At 52.8% G+C, this 16,674-nt stretch overlaps 1 protein-coding gene across 1 annotated transcript; it reads left to right on the top strand.

Moving 5' to 3' along the window:
- Positions 1 to 2,738: 2,738 nt before the first annotated feature.
- Positions 2,739 to 4,847, top strand: ADRA2A (adrenoceptor alpha 2A). The gene has a single exon (XM_054205941.1). It carries the CDS (start codon positions 2,811 to 2,813, stop codon positions 4,143 to 4,145), a length of 1,335 nt encoding a protein of 444 aa, XP_054061916.1. The 5' UTR covers positions 2,739 to 2,810; the 3' UTR covers positions 4,146 to 4,847.
- The last annotated feature ends 11,827 nt before the right edge of the window (positions 4,848 to 16,674 follow it).

The following is a 16,674-nucleotide window of genomic DNA, read 5'->3' on the forward strand; positions in this document are numbered from 1 at the left end:
GCCTCCTGTGTCCCCCCTCACGCTCTTTGTCCCAGCAAAGAGCCCTGATCAAAGCTCTGCTTTTCTGACGCGGTGGCTCAGGAGCGATGTTGTTGGCTGGGTTTAACTTCAGGTGGACTGAGGGTATCCAGCCACAAAAGAGGACAGAAAAACAAGGCAGCTGGTCATGTTTTGTTATTTAAATCTGCTCTCTGCCTGTGTCGGGGAACGCAGCTCAGCTTTGCAGAGAGCATGGGGTCATGCAGGGTGTTTCCAGAAAGGCACCAGCCCAGGTCTGGAGCAAAGCCATCTCAGACAGTCCCTGGTGGCCTTAGTGCAGGTGGACTGTTATGTCTGGGGTCAAACTGGTCAGAGAAGGGGTTATCCATGTCAGGCAGGGCATGGCCTGCACCCTCTCTCTCTCTGGGTCCTTCCATCCAAGCAGTGACCAAGCAGGTCTCTGCCAGGGGGGATCTCAAGCCCCTGCAGATCCCACATCTGAGGGAGAGGAAGATCCACTGCTGGGCAGAGCTACATGTCCTCCTGCAGAGCACACAAGTCACGGGCAACGAGCAGAAGGAAGGAGATGCTCACAAAGTCCAGCATCTCCTTGACCTCCCGCCTGGCCTTGCCATGGACTTAGGTGAGTCCCTTCATCCTTTGTGTCTCCACTTGCCCCTTGCAATGAAGTCTGTGGTTATACATTGCATTTACACTCAGACAGAGACGTTTTGTGTGTGCACGTTGGTCATCTGGGTTCAGTTTACAGGTTTTAAGTCACTCCCTGAAGCCTGCCCTTTTCCGAGGCAAACCGGCACAGTGGGTCCCGCACTCCCTTGCTCAAACAATGAGATTCCCCCTCGTTTTCCCTCACTCTGCCCCGTGCCAGCTGTGGAGGCTGTGTTCTGCTGCTCCCAGGCCCCGTCTCTACCACTCCTGCTCCCCCTCTCCCGGGCGTCATTGCTCCTGGGCCTGGCTTATAACACGGTGTGTGGCGCAGGGACAAAGATGACAGGGCTTCCTCCATCTCGCAGAGGAAAATAACGTTCATTGGCCCAAGGGTTCGGCACGGCAATTAATTGAGAGCTGCCTGAATCTGGAGCCCCAAGTGAGCATCGTTAGAGCCTTCTGAAAATGAGGGAGAAGAGACTGTGAAGGAGAGGATGAGGGCTGGAGCCCGTATGCCATACGGGTGAGTAATCTGTACATGCTGAGAGCTGACAGCTTTGGGGGCCGGGTGGGCTACCAGGTACGTCACTATTGCTCTTTTGCTGTTAAAAAGGTCCCGTGTTGCTGTTGCAGCCGTGCAGGTGGGTGACGCCAGCCCCTGTGCTGCTGGGGGAGCCCCTGGGGATGCTCCCCAGGGATGGGGCAGGCTGTGGGGGCAGCTCCCCACCCGGGCCTGCTGCCCACCTCCCTCCCTCCTGCCGATGGGGCTGGAGAGAGACAGTGGGGAGCACGGGGGAGGCAACCAGGAGGGCCCAGGAGGAAATCTGCTGTGGGTCTGGTGCTGTGGGGTGGGTGCGGGGCAGGGGGGCCCGTGCAGCCGGGGCTGAGCCAGCCTGGGGGGCGGAATGACAGTAGGGGGGGCTGCCCCCATCCCTGGGTGCTCTGCCCCCATCCCTGAGTGCTCTGCCCCATCCTTCCCTTCGGGGGAGCTGTTCGCCCCCCGGCCAGGAGCGTTTCCCTGCGGAGCAGGATGCCGGGGCTCCTCCTGACGCCCCTCGGGGGGCTGCCCAGCCCGGCGGTGGGGGGAAGGCTGGGGCTCGGCCCCGGGTGGGCCGGCGGTGGGTGCAGTTCGGCCCCGTGGCCAGCAGGTGCCACTGCCCCCCCGCGCTGCCCGGGGCCGCCGCCGCCCGACACGGCGGCAGCGCGGAGCGGGCAGGGTTTTGCCCGCGGGGCTCCCCCCCGGCGGGGCCGGGAGCCCAGCTCCTCCCCAGCCCGGGTGACACCGGGGGGTGATGGGGGAAGCGCTGCCCCCGGGGGGTCCCAGCACCCGGAGCGGTGCCGCACCGCCGCGGCAGAGCCCCCCCGACGCCTCCCCACGCACACGCGGGACGGGGCGGGCAGCTTCCACCCCGGCGGCGGCAGGAGCAGCCCCCGGCCGCACCTTCGAGGGGGTGCCCGGAGTCCCACGGGCTGCGCGGTGGTCAGACCCCTCCCCACGCGCGCCCACCCCCACGAACACGCACCCGCTCCCCGCTGCCTCTGCCCCAGCTTCCCCCCGGTGCGCATCCCCCCCCGACCCCCGGGTACCACCCGCCGGCCTCCGCTCCTCCATCCGGGCGGGATGAAGCCGCTCCCGCCGCGGGCTGGGCGTGGGGCCGGGCGGGGCGAGGCGGTGGGGCTGGGGGGGGGTGTGCGTGTGTAAGGGCTGAGGTGCGGGTGGGCGTGAGCACCCGAGTGTGCGGGGGGTGTGCAGGGGGGGCGGCCGGGGCGGAGCTGGGGGGCCGAAGGGCTGGGCGGGGGGTGTGCGGGGTGCGCGGTTGTGTGTGTGTGTGTGTGTGTGTGTGTGTGTGTGCGCTCCCCACGTGGGGCTGACGCGGCAGCCCCGGCCTGATGCGGGGCTATAAAGCGGCTCGGCGGCGAGCGAGGCAGAGCAGCAGCAGCCGCCGCCGCCGGCTGCAGCCCCGGCCCCACTCCGCGCCTCTCCGCGCTCCGCTGAGCGGCTCCCGGCCGGCAGCCCCCCAGCATGAGCCGCGGCCGCCCGCAGCCCCCCGGCGGCCGCCGAGCAGCCCCGCCCCGGCCGGCGGCGCAGTAGGAGCGCGGAGCCCCGCGGAGCCGGGTGGGGCAGGGGGCGAAGGGCGGGGGTGTCCACGCAAGCGGGGTTGATGTTTAACCTGGAGCGCCCGTTCACGGAGAGGGGCCACTTCTTCTCCTCCATGGAGTACCAGCGGCAGCTGGAGGAGGAGGAGGGCTACCCGCCTCCCGGCACCAACGGGACCTTCAACGACAGCGGGGCCGGGCCGGGCTGGGGTACGCCGTACCCCCTGCACACCACCATCACCCTCATCAGCCTGGCGGGCTTGCTCATGCTCTTTACCGTCTTCGGCAACGTCCTGGTCATCATCGCTGTCTTCACCAGCCGGGCGTTGAAGGCCCCCCAGAATCTCTTCCTGGTCTCCTTAGCCTCGGCCGACATCCTGGTGGCCACACTGGTCATCCCTTTCTCCCTGGCAAATGAAGTGATGGGGTACTGGTACTTCGGCAAAGTCTGGTGTGAGATCTACCTGGCCTTGGATGTGCTGTTCTGCACCTCCTCCATCGTGCACTTGTGTGCCATCAGCTTGGACCGTTACTGGTCTATCACACAAGCCATCGAGTACAACCTCAAGCGCACCCCACGCCGCATCAAGTGCATCATCTTCATTGTCTGGGTCATCTCGGCTGTCATCTCCTTCCCGCCGCTCATCTCCATTGAGAAGAAGAGTGGGGAGCAGGCTGACCAGGGGGTGGCAGCGTGCAAGATCAACGATGAGAAGTGGTACATCATCTCTTCTAGCATCGGCTCTTTCTTTGCCCCCTGCCTCATCATGATCCTTGTCTACATGCGCATCTACCAGATAGCCAAGAGGCGAACCAGGGTACCGCCAAACAAGCGGGCAGAGCGCCCCGAGAAGAGGCAGAATGGCTTGGCCGACAAGGAGGACCTGCCAGCCACAGCCCAGCTCAATGGGGAGAAGGCAGCAGGAGGTGGCGGCGGGCAGGAGGGAGAGGTCAACGGCATAGACATGGAGGAGACCTCTTCCTCTGAGCACCAGGAGAACAACAAGTGTAAGAAGACAGAGAGACCGTCGAGGGGAAAGACCAAGACTAAACTGAGCCAGATTAAACCTGGGGACAGTTTGCCCAGGAAGGCAGAGGAGGAGAGGAACACCAAAGGGTCCCGGTGGAGGGGCAGGCAGAACCGGGAGAAGCGCTTCACCTTTGTGCTGGCGGTGGTGATCGGGGTCTTTGTCATCTGCTGGTTCCCCTTCTTCTTCACCTACACGCTGACGGCGGTCTGCAAGAGCTGCTCCGTGCCCGACACCCTCTTCAAGTTCTTCTTCTGGTTTGGTTACTGCAATAGCTCCTTGAACCCCGTCATCTATACCATTTTCAACCACGACTTCAGACGGGCCTTCAAAAGGATCCTCTGCAGGATAGAGAGGAAAAGGATTGTTTGAAGGACCCTTTGCCATAGGCAGGACTACTTCAAGACTTTGTAAGAGAATAAGGCATGGCTCTCTTGGGCTGTGCTTGCATGGGATGGTTTCCTTCAGCTCGTGAGCAGGAAGCCTTTAAAACCCGAGATGAGCCTATGGAAACGCCGAGCAGCAGCAGCGAGGAGCAGCAGGCAAGTGGAAGTCTGAGCCGTGGCATTTGGCTTTCCAGGGGAGGATGGCTTTTGACTTGGTTTGTTTTGCTAGTTTTTTTTTTTTCTTTTGCCAGAATCTCAGCGGATATTTCCATGACTGCTCACTTTGACTCTTTAAAGAAAAGCAACATGCAGATGAACAGCAAAGGGGGAGTATGCCACCCCAGAGGTGTTGGCTTTTTTATTGTATCTTTTTTTTTTTTCTCCTGTTGTATGTGTAATTAATTTTAACCCCCTTGTAAAATACAGTATTGTATCCCTGAACCTGAATGTCTTAATTTTTGTAAGGCAAGCAGCTTTGAAACTGTGAATGCTTTAATTATCTTTGACACCTTGAAAGTCCCTCTATTCCCACCCCCCAAAACCCACCTCACTCAAAACCGCTGAACAACTAGAGCCATTCCCCCTACCTGACAGTTTGATAATATTACCAAAATTGCCAATATCCCGTCGGGGGTTTTTTTTTTGGCTATAAAGCTTAGTATCACAGAACTCACCAGACTGGCTATTTCTCTTCTGTTTTAATTTTTTGCATCATCCCCGATTCTGTTTTAATTTCTACGTTGCCTGTGATACAACGCAGCTGAGGTGGTAACTGCCCCCTTGCTACTCGTTAAAGCAGACCCTGACGGAGCGGTGGCTTTGCTGTGCAGGCAGGGACGTCCCGGGCGATGGAGTGACAGGCAATATCCCGTGCAACCCGAGGCTTGGGACCCGGCCAAGCTTCCCGACGAGTTAATCTGGGTTGATGTTATACCCCGCCGCAGCACCCAAACGTGTTTGATGCGAACTCGCTTGCCCCGCCTCCGACTGTAAATAGATAACATTTCAAAGCAAACAGCAGAGTTCCATACATCACGTTATCTCATTCCTGTTGGATTTGTGATGGTTTAACTCCTGCGGGATTTCCCGCAGAGGAGGAGGGGGTTTGAGCGCAGGGGCTGTTCCACCTGTCTGCATTAAGCGCGAAGAGTTCAGTTTTTATTCTGCCAGTCTCATTTTTCCTAGGAAATGGGAAAGCATCCCTCTTTCAGTCTTATACAGGGCAAAACTCCGAAATGGGAAACTTAACTGACAGTTTTTCCAGTATTTTATAGTGTAATTAAGCTTTTTTTTTTTTTAAAAAAGAAAAAAGAAATGTGTAAATATTGTGAGATTGGAGCAGGAGAGAGAGTTAGTACTGCTTTTACACTCCTTTCCTGGAATGTCTTTCAGCTCTTTCTGCTAAAAAAAAAAATAAATAATACAAAAATGGACAGAACAAATCTAACGTCCTTGTGCCATGAAGAAATTTCTGGACAATATTAAAAGGAAAAACTTTTGATCCATCACAATAAATGAGTCTGTGAGCCTTTTAATGTTATGAAAATAGCTTTACTGACAAGTCATAGAAATTCTTTGGAGAAAGCAAAGTTTGTGTAAGTCTCATGTATAAGATGAATTTGCCTGTTTTGGAGTTGTATGGTGCACAGGAAGCAACTTTAAAGAAAATACCTTTTTACTTTTGGGAAGTGTTTTGTTGATTTTGCTCTCTCTTTTGACTTTGTAATTAACTCCAAGGGTCCCCAGATGCATCTTGGGACCTGGAGAGCAATGTTTACATTCACTTGCATTTTCAGAATTGAATCCTCAAGAGGTGAGGAAACCAAATAAACTGTGCTTTACTGTAAAAAAAAAAAAAAAAAAAAACAAAACCAACACACAACAAACAGACCACGAGCAGAAGTTGCTATAATGGATGATTATTTTTATTAAATAAAAGAGCGTTTACAGATCAAGTGTGAAAACCCTCTGGATAATCTGTTAGCTGTTTTATTTTATCTTTTTTCCAGCTGTTCCCCGATCCTCCGGCAGCTTTGGTCTTGACATTTTTTAAAGAGCACATTGGGAAAAGCACTCGTGTTTTCTCAAAGGCGTTGTTACCTCAGGTAGGGAACAATGGATCCCTTCATTGTGCGGTGGCATAATAACAAATGAGTCCTTGATACTTCTTGGGGTTTTGTTTTTTTGTTTTCAGGTTTGTTTTTTTTTTTTTTTTTTTTTTTTTTTGTATCGCCCTCTTTCATGCCACAGTAAGAGCATTCACGTGTTTCTTAAACAAAGCTTAGGGTTTCAGGGTGTGATTTGCTCCCTGGAAATGCAGCCTGGCACTATTGCTGGGGACGCCTGGCTGGTGCAGCATTTACAGCTATTGAGTTGAGAAGGTTTTTAATAATTAGGTTGCAGATGGGATTAATAAATGATTAGGCTGGAAGGCAGTATTGCTTGATATATTCAGGAGTATCCATCCCAGTGCGGCTTTGTTTCCAGCCCCCGAGAGCCAGCTTACGCCACCGCTGCCGAGACCCTCCCTGCAGGAGAGTGATGGGGGATCGTTCTCCCACCAAACGAAGCCCTCATGCCATGTGGCTACCTGCCTCCCTGAGGACGCCGGGGGCTGCTCGCCATCGTCTTCAGCTGGATTCCTTCTTTGCCAGGTAGCTCCAAAGGCAAGGGGGACACAAGGCGCCGATCTCATGAGTGCTTTATTGTGTGCTTCGTTTTGCCCAGGAGCACACGTAACCATTTGGGAGCTCTGACTCCTGGTCTTCCTGCTGTTGGGGTGCCTGGAGTCACCCTGCTTCCCTGCTCCGCTGCTTCTTTGGTGAGAAAATGAGTGACGAGAGTCCAGTGCTGGAGCTGCTGGTCTCACGGTCCCGCTCTGCCACTGCCACCAAGGTTGCAGTTGGAGGTGCTTGGAAAGCTGGGAGGTGACCAGGGATGGCTGTCCCCTGGTCTCAGCTGGCCCTGTTGGCCTTGGAGGGTTTTACCCTGTGGGATGGAAGGTAATCTAGCAGTAATCGGTTGTGCTTGCCCCATCCCTCTGGCCAAACCTCTGGTACAGACAGTAGAGTATTTTGGTGGGTTTGGGGCTGGGGGACTGGGGCTTTGGTGGGCTTTCAGTTGGTGAAGCTTTGCACAGCTGAAATGTCTGATTGCTCCCAATTTCCCATCAAAAGTAAAAGCAAGGTGCTAAGAACTGAAATTATGTCGCCAGGGTTATGTCCCTCCTGAAACCTCATGTCATCACGGTTCAGCCCAGTCAAATAAAATACTCAAGGGGCTGTTTTACGGGGGGGCAGTGAGTCCCTGCATCTGACAGGGCAGAGCTGCCTGCCCGTCCTGGTGACCAGTGTCTGAACTTCCACCGTCTGCTGCCTTTGCCACCTTCCGACTCAGGCTTTTATTTCATTTTCCCCGAGTTGTGGGTCATTTTGGTTTCACCTGTGTCCTGGTCCCTCCACACCTGCTGGGGATGGGCACGTCCAAGCCGCAGTGACCTCTGGGCACTGTGGGCTGTGTGGTGGAGGTGCTGGGGTGAAACCACTGTCACCTTCTCTTTGGTAGGTGAGGACCAGCCCTGCTGCCTCTGAGCCAGAGGTCGTGTTGCTGTGGGCTTCACTGGGACGCTCCCTCCGGCTCCGCCGTAACCATGTCCGTCTCTGCCATAACCACGTCCAGCTCTGCTCGCTTCCGTGGCTGCCCCATCTCGCTGTGGGGCTGGGTCCCACCACCCCTGCCAGGTCCTGATGCCCAGCTCTTCTCCTTCCCCTTCCCAAACCCCTCCCCAGCAGGAGAAAGCTGCCTCATTGCTCCCAGCTCATTCCCATGCAAATAACACATTAGGGAATGTAATGAGCTTTGGTTGTTTTTTATAACCTTTTATTTTGGGGCTGAAAGGTTAATGGTGCGAGGGCAGGGAGGGGAGGGGGACCTGCCTCCCTGGGTGGGTGGGAGCCGTCCAGGCTGGCACAGCGAACAGCGGGCAGAGATGTCACTGCCAGCTCTGCCCCAGGAGGGGTTTCTCCACAGCTTTCCTGCATGGGGTGACCCTGCACCCCACCCTTGTGTGGGGACCCCTGAGGACAGCCCAAAGGTGCTGGCTCAGGGATATGCAGGAGGGGCCCAGTTGAGGTGGTCTGGTGTGGCAAGTGTCCCAAAATGTCCCCAGGGACAAGCTGCACGAGCAGCAGGGTTGCCTTTCCAGAGACAGGTGACTGCCTGCATGGGGCTCGTCCCCAGCCCCCTTGGCCTACTGACACATGCACTTATTTCTGTGGGGTTTTGGTCCCTGTTCTCTGGGGGACAAGGAGCTGACGACACAGAGGAGCCTCTCCAAGATGTTCCAGCGAGGGATGGACTTGGTCCGAATCATTCTGCTCTCACAAAATGAGTTTCCCAGGGCTGGGGGAGCCTCGGTGGGTTTCAGTCCATGTTCTTCAGCTGTCCTGTGCCGTAAGTACCCCCGTCCCACCCAGCAGCCCCTCGCTCAGGGGTTGCTGGACTGGGTGCCCTGGGATTTCCCTCTGGGTTGGGTGGCTGGCCCCGCTGCCTGTGCATCTCCCATCAGCTGAAGCTCCCTCTTTTACTTTATTTCTTAATATTCCCTGTTCTTTCACCACTGGAAAAGTTCAAAGTCTGTCGAGATTGCTCCTTTATTGCAGCTGGTGCCCTGGCAGACAGCTACACTTGGAGCTGTCTCGCCCTCTCTGCTACGAACGCCTCTTTGTAGCTGTTTTATAGGAACATCTCTGTGACTTGTTAAATATCTGTAGCTGCGATTGCTGTGCCTTATCCCAAGCTGTAGAAATGGAGTGAAGAGAGAACATTCTCTTCACTCTCTTCAGGGTTATCGGGGAGCCCACTGCCTGCATTAGCCACTAGTGCTCAGTCAGCTCACAAATGCTCCAGGACCAGATTCCAACCCCTCTGTGAAGAGAGAGGGTTGTAGTCTGAGCCCTGGGAAGTCCAGGTGAAATTCCAGCTGGGGGTCACACTGCAATAATGCTGCCCAAGGCCACAGCGCACTTCCCAAATGTCCTCAAGGCTGAGCAGAAGGGGTGGTGGTGAACAGGGTTGTGGGGAGCACCGTAAAACATGCCTTCCTTGGGTTGGACCATGTGGTCCCAGGTGGGAGGATAGTTGCAACCAGAGGAGTAGGAGACTTGTTGTCATGGGGGAGAGGAAGCTGGGAGGTGTTAAATGGAGATGCTGATGCTTGAGCTGGTCATTCAATATCCCTTCCTTCTTGAGGGACCTTTTTGGCCATTCAAGTTGTCCCCTAGGAGTCCTCATATCCCAGAGAAGACCACCAGTGTGTGAGGACACCGTTTCACAGCCAGGTGTATAGGGATGTGAGATGGGTCCCAGCACCCAAATCCAACAAAGAGGCATAAGGACAAAGCGTAAAGGGAGCAGAAAGGCAGCTCCCTCACTTGAGCATAGGTGTCTATCAATAAAGGTGTAAACTTGCTGGCTTAAACTGTTTTAAAACTGCTTAAGCTGGCTCTAGTTTAGTCGGTTAGTTTAATCATCAACTTCAAATCGGCTAAGTTAGGAGAGACCATCCATGCTGGCTTGGATCTAAGGTCCTGCTCTCTCTCTGTGGCTCTGAGTGTGGCCTGTAGCAGATTTTAGGGAATAGGGAGGAGTAAGGACCCTTCCCAGGAGGCTGGGGGGTCATTAGGCGCTCAGGGATTTCCTGGGGCCAGCAGTGGCTTTGGCACTAATGGCAAAATTCCACCGCCGTGTGTTTCCCTTCAGCGATGCTCTGCAGCGGGAGGTCTGGATGGCTTTCAAAAACGTGTTTGAGTCAAAAGCCAGCAACTGGCTCCGTGCGACAGCAATGGGGTGAGCGGGGTTTGTCAGGAGGTGAGATGAGTTTGTCTAAACATCCCTGCTTACATCCCTGTGCGATGCTTGCAGTGTTTGTCCCGTGTTGGTTTGGGCGCAGCCTGGGGCATCACATCTGCAGGATCAGCCTTGCGCTCCTCCAGAGCTGTGTGACCTGCCATAGGGTTCTCTCCCAGCAATGGGAAACATTTGTTTTAAATCAGCTGCTACATGAGAGAATTGATTGCTTCTTTGCTGATTGAAACAGTTGTGTTTTGCTGGACCGTGACATTATGGCCCTTTTCCTGTTTGTTTTTTCGATTGCTCTCCGCAGAAAAAAGGAAAGAGCTTCCCACCACTGGACATCTCTGATAAAATAACTCCCACTGAAGGCTGCTTTGCCTTCATCTGCACGCGTGGAGTTGCTGCAGAGCATGCATCTGAAGATTGAAACTGGAGGTGTTACTGAAAAATTCCCCGAGTAAAAAAATAAAATAAATGTGTAGATAAATATTTAAGACAACCTTCTGCTTTTCTGAATTGACCCAACTTTTTTTAAGAGTGAAATGGTGAATTCTAGTCTTTTATTACCAGGATAACTTTTGCCACCAGGAAAATTTGGACAAATGATTCCTCTTGCAGACCCAAAGGTGCAGGGTTAGATCCTGAGTGCAGCTGTGATGCTGATTTACACCCTGGAGGAGCATCCCTGCTCCTAGAAATTATCCCTGCAATCATGATCCCTGGGTAATCGAGTGATAAGGTCTCTCTGTGTAAAGCTGAGTTTGCTCTTGGTTTCGTCATGCAGATATTTGACCTGAAATGGTTCCTTGAACAAGTTCGCCTGAATGAGCATCCTGTTAGTTTCGGCATGGCTGTGCTCGGTGCTTTGCAGCCCTGCCGCTGCACAAATGCAGCTTCTCCCCATCCATCAGCTCTGCTGGGCCGTCACCCAGACAGGGCACGTTTCTACAGGGGACTCCAAATGCATTACTAAGTTTTTCTGTTCCCCGGGGCGGGTACCCAAAATACAGAGCAGAGACATGACCCAAGTCACCCAAATGGCCAACGTGAAGAGAGAGTGGAGTCCCCTTGTTTCTCTTGGTTATGAGTTTGATCTGTAACCTAAGCACAGCCCAAAGATCTAAACTTCTGAGACGTTAGTTAAAAGTAATCCTACATTTATTATTTTTGAAACATCTTATGGCTTTTAAGCCAGCCTCAAAATTTTTGTGGGGCCAGAAGAGTTAAAACAGCCAGTTTAAATGGAACAATCTGAATTACTTACATTGAAAGATTTACCATCATAGGGCCTTTGGCGCTGCTGTCTCAGGACAATGAAGATGCATCCGATACATCTTGAACAGCAGCATAATTACTTTCATTAACACCGGTCAGCGTTTGGGTGAGATGGCTTTAGAACAGTGCAGCAGAGAGGAAAAGAAAAGCTAAATGCTGCTCTGCTCGATCGGGAACACACCGAGGGAAGCAAGGTAAGTAGTGTTGCGTGTAGGGCAATCTTTCATCCCTCTTGGCTCTTCTGGGGCTAATTAGGAAAAGCGTTCTGGCTGGTATGACTGGTATGAATGGGGTTTGGTCCAAATAGGATTTCCTGTAGTAAAATAGGACGATTGTAACGGCAGATGCAATGGTGGCAGCTGCCTTCACAGCCCAGTGTTAATTGGCTTAAATCCTTTGCAGTGGAAAGGATCTGCTCCTTTTGTAGTTGTTGCTTGTTGTCTCCAGAAATGCCTGTTCCTGGCCGTGCTGCTGGGTGACGTCTGAGACGTGCAGCTGTGCCAGGAGGGTGGTCCAGGCGCCGGGAAACGATTCGTATCAGCCACATCCACCTGCGAGGGGCCTGGGTTTTATTTCCCCTTAGTCAAATAGCTTTTCTCATCACCTTGGCTTCAGGGATTCCTACTGCTGAGGGTGTAAGAGTGTCTGGGAGTGGGATGAGGGCACACACTTGTGGGGCTACAAATGAAGTCCATGGAAGATGAGAGATGGTGAAGCAGGGGCTGGAAATGGTTGGTTTAAACTAGATGATGCTACTGTACATCCAGCCTCAAAAGGATTCAGCCTAAAAGGCTAGAGGATGCCAACAGCCCACCACAGCAATTCCAGCAACTGGGAATATAAAGATAGGATCCGCCTCCCTTATTAATTGCCATCTCAATTGGGATTGCATAAACTGTCCGTGTTCAAGTTATCAGATGTTTGGAGGAAGAGGTGAATTTTTAGCTGTTTATTCAGACCAAGACTTAATTAATATTAAATAGATTAAATATTTGATGAAATAGATTGAAATTAAATATTTAGCTCCCTCTTCTGCCCCCCCCCCCCCCGCCCTGCCCCCGATAGCAGCCCCAGTGGATGTTTATGTGGGCAGTAAAGCTACAACATCTTCTGAATGCCGGAGTGCGTTCAAAGGCCAGAGCTACATTGGAGCATCATCACCAGCGGATAGGAATTAAATTGCCCTGGGCCCCTTGTCTTTGCCAGCCCACATGGGAATGTGGTCGTCCTTCCCCTGGGCTTATTCAGCCACGACCCACTGGGACTTCAGTGAGGGTTGTCACCCCTGCTCTCCTGCCACGTTCATCTTCAGCTGGGAAAGAAACTTCATGGGGGAGGGTTTTCTCCCACACTTCTATTTTCTTGGGGCAGTGGGCAGGCAAACACAAACTGGGAAGCAAACAGTGTTGCTTTATGTAAAGTAATTACATCCCACCTCCTGAAGATGAAAACTTGTAGAAAAATGACATCTTGCCTGAAGGAGGGTAGCTAATTCCCCACCGCTGGTGCAGGCTGGTGCCCCCATGCATTCCCAGCTCCCATTGTCCGCAAGCCCTGCTGGCAGGTGAGTCCGGTTTGCTGAGCGGCCGACTTTTGTGTGTAACTTTGTGTGATTTGCGTGGTGGAGAAGGGGCACGGGGCTCGTCCTGTCTTCAGGAATTCCATGTTTGTCCCACTCATTAAAACCAAATTGTTTTGAGGATTTAGGACTAAAATCCTTTTCCGTTAGTATCCGTGCCAGAGTCTTTCGATCTGTGCCTCTGTCATTTGCCTTTGCAGTGAGGAGGGAAGGTCCGCGCCTTCTCGGTGCCCCCCGCGGCTGAAGCCCAGCTGCGGGGAAGCTTCCACACACGGAGCACATTGTGCAGAAACGCGAAATGTTTTGTCAGCCACAAGAGCAGCTGTGAACTGGATCCATTCAGAGGCAACCCCGGCTTCCTTGGGGAAAAGTGGACAGCTTTGGGCTGTAAGAGCAGCAGCAAGAGGAGAAAGGCAATGTGATCGGTGGCAGTGTGTGGGACATGGCCGTTCAGTCACAGGTAGAAAAAGACATGAAAAATGTGATTTCTGTGTGTAGCAGATGTACAGTAGGCACGTGCTGAGTTGGATTTTCTTTGGTGTCAGCAATGCCAAGAGGCGATGGCTCCATCCAGCACTGTTGGGCTAGCGTTGTCAGGGGAGTGGGACCAGGATGCTTGAGTGGTCCATACAGCACCAGCGGTGCTGCTGACGGGGATGGAGGAAGATGTTCTTGCAATAGGCAAGTGAGATCCTGTCCTGGCTTTGGCAAGGAGGAAGCAACCCGCCTGTGGGAGCTGCAGGTGCTCAGCACAGTGCCTTTGCTGGGCTCGTGCCCTGCACGGGTGGTGGTGGCTTAACTGGGGACGAAAACAGATAATAAAACTCAATCAAGCCAGCATTTCCCTTTTTGTCAGGCCTGAGGAAGAAAGCCACAGCAAAACCAAGCTCTCAGCCCTCAGCTCTTTGTTTGCAGCACAGTTTGAATAGGCCAGAGATAAACCTGAATATCTGGAATTTCATTATGAACTTCAAGTACAGTCTTGTCAATTAGACACGGACCATTTGGAGCCTGCCCTATCACTTATCATGCTGGTCAGTTTGTGCTGGTTGGATTATTTATCGTCTATTCTTTCACTATGAAAATCAGCTTTGCCTCTCCCCCTGTGGTTCTCTACAGCTCTCCTTTGAACAGGGCTTGGCTTGTTTTGTAGATGGTTTATCAACTTTGGAAGCATTAAGACCTTGCTCTCTGCCCTTGTCACCCTTCCCCCTGCCCAAGGCTCCGTATGGAGCTGTCAGAAACCGGCTGCTTGGCCTTGGAGGTAGATACTTAACTAGAAACACTCTTATTGCTGAAATCCACTTGCAAGTGAGTGGAGACTGAAAAAAATGACCCTTGGTTTGGTCAAACTAAAGATCTGCTTGGAGCTGTAGACCCTGCCTGCCTGTGGGCTGGCAGGGTTTGGTCCAGTTCCCTATAGAAGAGAGAAGAATTCATGTTGCATTTATAAAACAAATTCAGGTATCTTACCAATATTACAGTGTCTTGCTTTATCTGTAAGAGCCTGACATTGCTTGATAACCTAGAGTGACAAATAAATCCACTCCGTTCCTGCAGGAGTAGATATGGTTTCATTTGTTAGCACCAGGCTACTTAGTTAAATTATTTAGAATTTTTTCATGCAAGTTAAAGCATGTTGGGTTCACAGGCATGGCCTCCCTCCAGCCACTTAGAGCACGAGGGGGATATACAGGTTAATTGTCCCAAGGGCACCTTTACCAGGTCTGGTCCTTCTTTGGCTAGTTGATATGTCTGGCCATGCTTGGTACCATGCTCAGGGTCATGCCACCTCCGCGTGACTGACACCGAGTAGTACCAGGTCTGACAGGTCACATAAATCATCACACATCAGGCAGAAATGTCCCTACTCTGAAGATCTTGCATGCCATAGCAAGAGATCAACACAGATGGGTGGTCAAAAGGTGATTGAGGAATAAGACTAATGGGATGTGCATACCTTGTGAAAGTTGTGTGAGCTCTAAGAGGACTTGGAATGGCTGGGGTCAGTTCCCCAGCAGCAGTAAATGGTGAAGCCCTGGTGAAGTCTCTGATCTTTAAGCCCAGCACCCGTGTTGGACCCCACTTTGCAGAAGCTGGGATAGCAAAGACTTAGGACTGGTCCATTGGGGAAAGAAACTGGATTAGATTATTTCCCAAACTCCTTCTCAGCCTGAGTTTTTTGATCCTGTATGTATGTGGAGGGAATTTTGATGGCATAAACCTCATTTAGGTGCTCATGTCCCAAATGTAGAACCTCAAAAATCAGTCCCGGAGCTCCCTGAGCGCCAAGGCCATAACCTCTGCTCTCTTGGCACCTCTGCTTCTGGCTGGGACACATGACTGTCCTGGCACCCATGCAGGGGCTTTCTGCCACCTCCCCTGTCAGTGGGACTTTGGAGCAGCTTACACTGTGCCTGGGGGACTTGAGGTCTCCTGAGCAGGCATCTTTACTGGCAGTGCAGTACTGCAAGCAACCCCGGTCACATACACCGAGAGTTAGTGATGGGCGATGGTGGACACTGGAAGGGGCTGGGCTAGGGATATGTTCCCTTTAGTGCCCAATCTTTAGTGCTGGTGTTTGGCCCCTGTGCTGGCACGTTTTAGCCAGTGTTTGCTTGTTATTGGGTACACTAAGCTTGTTTGTTTAAAAAATATATACAATATGGTAGCAGGAGTTTTCTAAAGAAAAATATTGTTATAACCCAGCAATATGATCTGTATGTTTAGACAGAACCTCCCATTAAGCATGAAGGTAAATCCCATGCTCTAGATATCCAGCAGACCACTTTGGTCTACTGGCTTCTGAAACACTGCAGAAGCAGTAGCGGAGTAGTGGCTTGTCCCTCTCATGGCCTCCAGCGTCATCACGTGGGGATGAAGCTAGTGCAATCCATGCAGAATGGTTAAGTGACTTGCTGGAGGTAAAGTGAAAAAAAAGCCGTAGTAGATTAATAAAAGATGGTTTTAAATAATTCAGCATGGGCCAGTTGAAGAAGCTTAACAGGACCAGAAAGCTGATCTCATTCAGCTTGTTATAATTCAGCGCCTGGCCAGCCTTTTGGCAGAAGGTAAGCCAGACCTGTGTTGAGGATGTCTCGTGGTGGGGGGAGTCTTGTGCTGCGTAGGCATGTTTGCCCACCTCCTTGCTAATTCCACTGTGGTTCTCAAGGACTGATTGGGGATGGGGGGTTTGCTGCCTGCTTGTGCGTTTGATGTGGTGGCAACAGATCTCTGTGTCCTCTGGTGTTTTTACGGTCAGGAATGGTTTCCCTTTTGGTTTCCTGCCAGCAGGAACACAGCTCTGGTGCTGGGGAAGGGCATCCCTGGCCTGGGTGGGCTCATGGGGCCATGCTGTCCATGACTGCCCAGGAAAGGTAGGTCTGCACCACGCTGATGGTGGGGAAGGGTCCCCTGACTCGAGGGTCATGGGGGCCCATGGCGACGGCCCTTGCTCGGGGTATGTGCATCCCCAATTCATTGCCAAGGGGCATCTGCAGACACCCAGGGAAGGAGCCAGACCCTAGGGCTCCTGCCTTTCTCTGCTCCCCTGTTCCTATGGCTGCAGGTTGTCCGCAGCTTGTCGCCAGCCCATCTGCAGACACCAGCGCCCCGTGCTTGCCTTGCCTTTGGATGCTGCTGCAACACCTCATTAAACCCAGGTCCTTTTTCCAGGAATCTACTAAAAAACCCCAAACAAACCTGTCTTTGTTGCTATGGCTCACCTCTGCGCTGCTGAATTGCCTCAAGCTCCATTGCCAGCAGACAGCAGAGCCCCCACAGCCATCAGGGATGTCTTTTCCCTCGC

This window comes from Rissa tridactyla, chromosome 6 (genome assembly GCF_028500815.1).
Source record: "Rissa tridactyla isolate bRisTri1 chromosome 6, bRisTri1.patW.cur.20221130, whole genome shotgun sequence".
Lineage (NCBI taxonomy): Eukaryota > Metazoa > Chordata > Aves > Charadriiformes > Laridae > Rissa > Rissa tridactyla.

Excerpts from the sequence above, each read along its gene's own strand:
- ADRA2A (XM_054205941.1), top strand. The coding sequence starts at position 2,811 with ATGTTTAACCTGGAGCGCCCGTTCACGGAGAGGGGCCACTTCTTCTCC.